We start from the raw sequence: 8,617 nt of genomic DNA, 5'->3' as shown, positions 1-8,617 counted from the left end.
CCCTGTTATTTGAGGCAGCACGGCTCCTAGAGGAGAGACGTCCTAAACGAAAACGTCGCATGTGGACCCGGAGCTGGCTGCAGAAAAGATCCACATTGTCACACATGGGTCTCATAAGAGAGTTACGTGATAATAACCCTCATGATTTCCGAAACTACCTTAGGATGTCAGAGGAATCATTCAAGATAATACTGTCTGCTGTTACGCCCCTCATACAAAGGCGGGATACGCCGATGCGTGCAGCCGTGCCCGTGGATGAAAGGTTGGCGGTGACACTGCGGTTCCTGGCTACAGGAAGGTCTCTTCAGGATTTGCAGTTTTCCGCAGCTGTTTCCAGACCTTTCCTGAGCGGTGTGATTCCGGAGACATGCGAGGCCATTGTGCACAGCTTAAGGCATTATATGGAGGTACTACTATATTTTTATGGCAGCTGTGTTATGTCGATATATTATACTAGCTATGTAACCCGTTCTACGCCCTGGCGGCGCACATTTCTATTGGTATCTGTTCGCCATCCTATCATGAGCTGCTCCAATCCTGCGGCCTCCATTCTGACATGTGCTGCTCCCATTTTGCGGCTCCATTCTGACATGTGCTGCTACAATCCTGCGCCACCCTTCTTTTATTTGCTGCTCCCAACGTATTTTTATAGGTTATATTATTTTGATATATTGTTTAGCACCCCCTCTCAGTCTGTGTAGCAGTCTGATAAAAAGGCTGCCTGCATATTCAGGATTGTTGACTTTTTTATACTAATCCATACTGCGCGTCAATCACTCTAGGATGTCCACATGAGAGTGTATGTGCACAACAAGATATTTGACCTAATTTTTACATGTTCCCTTCTCATCTTGCAGTTTCCCAAGACGGCGGAGGACTGGAAGAGGATTGCTTCCGAATTTGATCAGCTGTGGCAGTTTCCAAACTGCGGTGGCGCATTAGATGGAAAGCATGTGCGCATCACGCAACCAGCCAACTCTGGATCCTTTTTTTTCAACTACAAAGGATATTTCAGTGTGATCCTCATGGCCCTTGTCAATGCAAACTATGAGTTCGTAGATGTGGATGTTGGCATGAATGGTCGAGTCTCCGACGGTGGTGTTTTTGAACACACTTCATTTGGGGAACGCTTGAGGAACAATCAACTGCAGTTGCCAATAAATGAAGACACAAAAGCAAACCTCAATTTTGTTTTCATCGCTGATGAAGCTTTCCCTCTTCATCCACATTTGCTGAAGCCATTTGCGCAGAGAACACTCACACGGGAGCGCCGAATCTATAATTACCGGTTGTCGAGGGCCCGTCGTGTGGTTGAAAATGCCTTTGGGATTATGGCAAATCGGTTTAGAGTGTTCCACACAGCTATCAACTTGAAGCTGCCGTCTATAGACTTTGTGGTTTTGGCATGCTGTGTGCTCCATAATTTCCTGAGACGTCATGATACCAGCTCCTATTCTCCTCCTTCATTCATTGATGCAGTGGACCCAAGAACCGGAGATATTGTGCCTGGGGAATGGCGTACACAACCTGATAATTTAACAGCTCTTCAAGCACTTGGATCTGGCAGACAGGCAGACGATGCAAGGGACTGTCGAGAAAAATACTGTCAGTACTTTAATGGTTCTGGAGCTGTAACCTGGCAGGATTGCGCTGTCTAAAAAAAAAATATTTCTTTTTGCTTTGCTGTTTACTCAACAATATGCAGGATATGCTTTCGTGTCCACAATTTAATATGGCGAGTAGGTCACTAACTTTTGTGTAATAAAATTAAATTGTATTTATTACTCCCGTAATTCTTGGTTTTCCAGTTTAGATAAAGTGGTCCTCATATGACGTCCTATGCCGTCAAGGTGTCCTGTGACTCTATAATCCCCATTGACGGGATACTACGTTATAGCGATCGGTCTAGATTGCATTCCAAAGTCAAATGGCGACTTCCTTCCATTTCAAGCTCTGCCATGCATGCACCCAAACAATGGTTTACCCGCACACAATCGTATTTTAAATCATATAAACCTCTCTAAATTACCTTTAAATGAGATGAGATGCCTATAAAATGGTGCTGTTAACCCTTATATCTTGGTAAACATTAAAGAAAGAATGCGAAGATTTTTTGTTTTTTTGTAACAATTTCTTGGTATTTAACAACAAAATATTACATAACCCAAAAAAAAAAAAAAAAAAAAAAAAAAATATCTCCTTCCACGGCCCAACAGGTGTCGCAGCGTCACGCCCTGCTGCTCTACTTGAGCCTGGAGGATCACTGCTGTCTGCTGCAGGAGCCCTGCTGTCCGCTCCAGGCGCTATTGTCTCGCCATGAGCTCTCTCAACGTTGGGCGGTTCTGTGGATAGAAGAGGTTGGAGAACTGACGGTGATTCCGCTGAAAATACATCTCGACCTCTGGGGCACGACCATAGTGTGTTGTAAATTTAAATTTGGTCTGGCCCCACAGGGCCATGTTTATTTTATTAAATTTTACTTTTTTAGTTGTCTATTGTGACATCTCGCAGATAACCACTCGTATTATCTTGATACTTACGGAGAAGGGACGCCGGTTCTTCATTGCCAGAACCAGAGCTGCTTACTTCCCATCCCAGCGATCTGGCCACTGCTGCAGCACCTAAAAGGAAATAATAACACATCTGGTTAACTATGGAAAACGCCGTTGGGAAGCACTCACTGTTTTGGTCACTTACGTATGGTAGCTTCTGGGGTGAATGCCGCCGACCCGGGAGAGGAAGAGGAGTGGCGGAAGTGAGGTGTTGAGGGTGGTGTAGTGGTGCGAGGCCGTCTGCTCTCTAAAGATGGTGGAGGCGTGGTAGGCCGCTGGGTCATTACTGCGTCTGTAATGTATTCAAATATTTCCGGTACCCTCTTATGTCACGTATGCAGGTAAAAAAATAGCAATCAATTATTGTTAACTTACGTGACGTCCCGGGCTGTGGGCTCACACTGCTGGCGGAAGGTGTTGTACTGCTGGCTATGGCTGGTATACGTTGCCGCCGCTCTCTCTCTACACATAAAGTAAACATACGAAACCTTTAAAAACACATGTAGAGTGCTGCAGATCAAAGCTAACAATATACTGAAACTGATAATTAATATCACACTTCACAGGGGTTTCAGCACTGCGTCTCGATTGTGCAGAGGACACCACACGACGCTGTTTTTTGGTGCCCCTAAGGCTACGCTCACATTTGCGTTGTGCGCCGCAGCGTCGGCGCCGCAGCGCACAACGCAAACAAAAACGCGGCAAAACGCTGCGTTTTGCGCCGCATGCGTCCTTTTTGGCCGAAAGTTGGACGAAAAAATATGCAACTTGATGCGTTTCTTGCGTCCAACGCTTGCGGCCATGCGGCGCAAAACGCAGCACAACGCATGTCCATGCGCCCCCATGTTAAATATAGGGGTGCATGACGCATGCGGCGACGCTGCGGCACCCGACGCTGCGGCGCTGACCACAAATGTGAACGTAGCCTAAAAACATTTAAAAAGTTAATGCATGTGTCACAAAACGCTGCAGAGGTAATGCGTTTACATTTGCATTCTGCGTTGCGTGTCCAAAGCTGCATTCGCTCACCAAAAAAGTAAACATTATAATTTAAGATTCTATACATGTACATGTCAAATAAAACAGTGTTGACACAACAGCCATACCCCATGGATGCCCAAGCTGCCCAAGCCACATAAACACTGAAACAAAGACGATGAGCGCTGCGGATTGATAACGAGAACGCAAAAAAGGTAGTTCTGGAGTCGGCGTCACAATCGCGACGCAGTGCTGAAACGGAGACGCTATAGCGATGTTGATCGCGCGGCATGAGTCAAGGACCTCCTCTGGGCGTGGTTAGGTGGTTGAGCGTTTTTTGAGGGCAAAATGGCGGCGCGTCAGCGTTCAGCTCCTCTGGGGCGGCCAGAGATGGCATTTTTTGTGCACCACATGTATGCCCTTGACTATGAGGGCCGGGATAGTCGACCTGCGCACCCGAACCTGCACAAGCTGGAGGTGCTGCGCCGCATTGGGCGCATGATGGAGAGGAGGTTTGGCGTCCGACGCAGTGCGCAGCAGCTGCGTAAAAAGTGGGCAGACCTCCGCTATAAGACCCCGCAGCTTCTGGCAGAGTTGCGTGCGGAGCCACAGCGTGGTAAGTACCAGTATGGGGGAATCGGGAGACGCACGCTGCCGGGAGGTTAAGAATGTGAAACATGCTCAGGTCAGGGGTTCCAGAATCTCCACCGAGACATACAATTTAGTGATTTCCGGGAGGGGGAGAATCAGGAGACGCGCGTTGCCGTGAGGCGCTTCCTTGTTATGCAAAAATACGTGTCTCAGGCCAGGTTGACCATTAACCCCTTCCCGACCTGTGACACAGCGTATGCGTCATGAAAGTCGGTGCCTTCCCGACCTGTGACGCATATGATGTGTCACAGAATGATCGCGTCCCTGCAGATCGGGTGAAGGGGTTAACTCCTATTGTACCCGATCTGCAGGGAGAGGGGGAGTGGTACTTCAGCCCATCTTGGAAAATTTTCATCTTGGAAAATGGCGGGCGCATGCGCAGTACGCCCGCCGAATCTGACAGCCGGCAGATTCGTTCCTGCACATTTTGGTCGCTGTGATAAGTTCTATCACAGCGATCAAAATAAGAAAAATAGTAAATAAATCACCCACTTTATCACCCCCATAGGTAGGGATAATAATAAAATACAGAAAATATAATTATTTTTGTTTTTCCATTAGGGTTAGGGGTAGGGGTAGGGTTAGGGGTAGGGTTAGGGGTAGGGTTAGGGGTAGGGTTGCACTTAGGGCTGCACTTTGGGTTGCACTTAGGGCTAGGGTTGCACTTAGGGTTGCACTTAGGGTTGCACTTAGGGTTGCACTTAGGGCTAGGGTTGCACTTAGGGTTGCACTTAGGGTTGCACGAAGGGTTGCACTTAGGGTTGCACTTAGGGCTAGGGTTGCACTTAGGGTTGCACTTAGGGTTGCACTTAGGGCTAGGGTTGCACTTAGGGTTGCACTTAGGGCTAGGGTTGCACTTAGGGCTAGGGTTGCACTTAGGGCTAGAATTAGGGTTAGAATTAGGGTTAGAATTAGGCTATGTGCACACGGTGCGGATTTGGCTGCGGATCCGCAGCGGATTGGTCGCTGCGGATTCGTATCAGTTTTCCATCACGTTTACATTACCACGTAAACCTATGGAAAACCAAATCCGCTGTGCCCATGGTGCGGAAAATACAGCGCGGAAACGCTGCGTTGTATTTTCCGCAGCATGTCAATTCTTTGTGCAATTCCGCAGCGTTTTACACCTGCTCCATAATAGGAATCCGCAGGTGAAATCCACACAAAAAACACTGGAAATCCGCGGTAAATCAGCAGGTAAAGCGCAGTGCGTTTTACCTGCAGATTTTTCAAAAACTGCGGAAAAATCCACACAAATCCGCAACGTGAGCACATAGCCTTAGGGTTAGGGTTGGAATTAGGGGTAAGACTAGGGTTAGGGGTGTGTTTGGGTTGGGGTTGTGGTTAGGGTTGGGATTAGGGGTGTGTTGGGGTTAGAATTGAGGGGTTTCCACTTTTTAGGCACATCAGGGGGTCTCCAAACGCGACACGGCGCCACCATTGATTCCAGCCAATCTTGCGTTGAAAAAGTAAAATGGTGCTCTCTCCCTTCCGAGCCCCGACGTGTGCCCAAACAGTGCTTTACCCCCACATATGGGGTACCAGCGTACTCAGGAGAAACTGATCAACAACTTTTGGGGTCCAATTTCTCCTGTAACCCTTGGGAAAATAAAAAATTGCGGGCTAAAAAAATATTTTTGAGGAAAGAAAAATGTTTTTTTATTTTCACGGCTCTGCGTTATAAACTTCTGTGAAGCACTTGGGGGTTCAAAGTGCTCACCACACATCTAGATTAGTTCCTTGGGAGGTCTAGTTTCCAAAATGGGGTCACTTATGGGGAAGCTCCAATGTTTAGGCACACAGGGGCTCTCCAAACGCGACATGGTGTCCGCTAATGATTGGAGCTAATTTTCCATTCAAAAAGCCAAATGGCGTGAGTGAGTATGCCCCCTTACCTCATTGTATCGCTGCAGCGTGGGGTCTCTGCTTGGAGCGGCGGCTGCTGCTCCTCATTGTGCCGCGTGGGTGCTGTGGTGCGGCGGCTCCTCTTCTTCAGTGTGGGGCCTCTGTGCTGCTGGGCGGCGGCGGCTTATCTTCAGGCAGTCGGGGCTCCTCCGGTATCTCCTTAAAGCCCGGAGGCCCTGCCGGCAACTCCATCGGTGCAATGCAGTGGCCTCCGGGAACATGGCCGCTGCTCAGATTCAGATTTCGTCCCGAGATGCCTGAAGATAAGCCGCCGCCGCCCAGCAGCACAGAGGCCCCACACTGAAGAAGAGGAGCCGCCGCCCCACAGCACAGCCGCCGCCGCTCCCAGCAGAGACCCCACGCTGCAGTGATACAATGAGGTAATGGGGGATACTCACTTTCCTGTGAGACGCCCCCTCGTCGTCATCAGGCCCACTCCCCCCACCCACCATATACACCCGGCAAGGCGATACCCGGCGTATAAGACGACCCCCGACTTTTAAGAAGATTTTCAGGGGTTAAAAAGTCGGCTTATACGCCGGTAAATACGGTATGTATGTAGATTTGGCGACTAAAAATTTCATTTGGCTCCTAACTTTTCCCGCCAATGATGCCTAGGTATTTGTTGGTAATTCTGGAGCCCTGTACTTTTGTTGTCAACATATTAAGGTTCTTTAATGTTTGTGTAGGGAGACGGCGCCGGCAACAGCCACCAGCACCAGCATCCTCCACCAGCGGCAGCCCACAGCCCGGGACATCACGTATGTTAACCATCATTGATTGCAATTTGAAATTTTATTACTGCATACGGGACATTAGAGGGGAACATTTATTTTGGCACCTATTTTTTCCCGCCACTGTTGCATAGGTATTTTTATTAATTCTGGAGCCCTGTACTTTTGATGTCTGAATATTACCGTTCTTTAATATTTGTGTAGGGAGAAGGCGCCGGCAACAGCCATCAGCAAGAGCCGGCACGCCTTCATCCGCCACCAGCGGCAGCTCACAGCCCGGGATATCACGTATGTTAAACATCATTCATTGCAATTTTATTACTGCATACGGGAAATTAGAGGGGAGCTGAAATACTGTATACATTACAGACGCTGTAAGGACCAGGCGCGCTACCACCCCACCGCAGGCCACAACACCACCCTTCCGCCACTCATCTTCCACCCCCGGGTCGGCGGCATTCTCACCAGAGGCCACCCTTCGTAAGTGACCAAAACTGCGAGCGCTTCCCCACAGCGTGTCCAACTGTTAACCATATATGTATTTGCTTCCTTTTAGCTGCGGCAGCTGGTGCACAAGCGAGGGGATGGGAGGTGAGCAGCTCTTCCACCTCTTCCGGGGATGACGAACCGGCGTCCCTTCTCCGTAAGTATACAGACAGTGTGAGGGGTTATCGGTGGGATGTCACATTTGACAACGACGAGAATGAAAAAAAAAAAAAAAGGGCTCGACCTCTGGGACAGGACCAAATTGAGTGTATAGTAAATCTCAGGGTATGTTCACACATGCCGTACTTGCAGAGTAATCACCGTCCGTTCTCCGACCTCTTCTATCCATAGAAGCGACCACCGTGAGAGACCTGCTGGCCAAGCAGAGGCGGCTGGAGGGGACAGCAGCGCACCTTCAGGGGACAGCAGCGCGCCTGCAGGAGACAGCATCACGCCTGCAGGAGCAGGTTAAAGCTCATGGACGCATGCTGCGCCAACTGCTAGCCCACCGCCGTGGGACTATGTAATTTATTTTTTGGTTACACAAAAAAATAAGTAAATAACACGTTTGAAGTTTAAAACACAGTTATTTTTACCCTTATTTTGTCTTATGTTTTAATGTACTAGGGGAGCAGGCCTGGGCCAGCCGAGCCAAGGCACAGACAAAAGGGAAAAAAAAAGAAGACAGCACTACAGTTTTCAAAACGCATCCTAAAGTGCCTCCATCTTGTACGTCCGCTTGCCAGATGCACAAGATGGCTGCCAGAGATGTTTTATATACTGGGGGGGGGGATGTTGGGGCATACCTGCAACCAAATCCCAATCACAACATGGTTAATGCACGTATCATAGAAATCAGTGAGATATATTGGCGGTCAGGCCTGTGTTCTTTTGTGTGATGTCCTTTGTTTCAGTGATAAGGCAAAGGTGCATCTACATACTAAATGAATATTGGCCATAGAGATAATGGAGGATATAGGTGTACACTGTCAAAATCTTGAGTGAATAGCCTCTGTCCTGTTTGTGACCCATCATTATCTACATATGTACACAACTCCTGTGGGTTTCCATTGTAAAGCCAGTGGTCCTGAGATAGACATCATGTCTCCGACCTATGCATATGTACACAACTCCTGTGGGTTTCCAATAATGGAGGATATAGGTGTACACTGTCAAAATCTTGAATGAATAGCCTCTGTCCTGTTTGTGACCCATCATTATCTACATATGTACACAACTCCTGTGGGTTTCCATTGTAAAGCCAGTGGTCCTGAGATAGACATCATGTCTCAGACCTATGCATATGTACAC

At 48.3% G+C, this 8,617-nt stretch overlaps 1 protein-coding gene and 1 long non-coding RNA gene across 2 annotated transcripts; one reads left to right on the top strand and one right to left on the bottom strand.

Moving 5' to 3' along the window:
• Nucleotides 1–2,207: 2,207 nt before the first annotated feature.
• LOC143781500 (uncharacterized) lies at nucleotides 2,208–3,284 on the bottom strand. The gene is made up of 4 exons (XR_013216739.1): nucleotides 2,928–3,284; nucleotides 2,698–2,844; nucleotides 2,541–2,621; nucleotides 2,208–2,342 (listed from the first exon to the last, which is right to left on the bottom strand). It is a non-coding gene; the product is annotated as an uncharacterized LOC143781500 (long non-coding RNA).
• A 3,381-nt stretch (nucleotides 3,285–6,665) lies between these two features.
• Nucleotides 6,666–7,892, top strand: LOC143781499 (uncharacterized). The gene is made up of 5 exons (XM_077268138.1): nucleotides 6,666–6,847; nucleotides 7,025–7,108; nucleotides 7,190–7,300; nucleotides 7,377–7,463; nucleotides 7,658–7,892. Exons 1-5 carry the CDS (start codon nucleotides 6,694–6,696, stop codon nucleotides 7,831–7,833), a joined length of 612 nt encoding a protein of 203 aa, XP_077124253.1. The 5' UTR covers nucleotides 6,666–6,693; the 3' UTR covers nucleotides 7,834–7,892.
• The last annotated feature ends 725 nt before the right edge of the window (nucleotides 7,893–8,617 follow it).

Source organism: Ranitomeya variabilis, chromosome 6 (assembly GCF_051348905.1).
Source record: "Ranitomeya variabilis isolate aRanVar5 chromosome 6, aRanVar5.hap1, whole genome shotgun sequence".
Lineage (NCBI taxonomy): Eukaryota > Metazoa > Chordata > Amphibia > Anura > Dendrobatidae > Ranitomeya > Ranitomeya variabilis.
Note: the sequence above shows the minus strand (reverse complement) of the source record. Positions and strands in the feature narration are given on the sequence as shown.

Bases quoted from the DNA above. Each gene is read 5' to 3' on its own strand.
- LOC143781499 (XM_077268138.1), top strand. From the start codon at position 6,694: ATGATGCCTAGGTATTTGTTGGTAATTCTGGAGCCCTGTACTTTTGTT. The intron at 6,848-7,024 runs GTATGTTAACCA...ATATTTGTGTAG, and splicing joins CCCACAGCCCGGGACATCAC to GGAGAAGGCGCCGGCAACAG. The intron at 7,464-7,657 runs GTAAGTATACAG...TTCTATCCATAG, and splicing joins CGAACCGGCGTCCCTTCTCC to AAGCGACCACCGTGAGAGAC.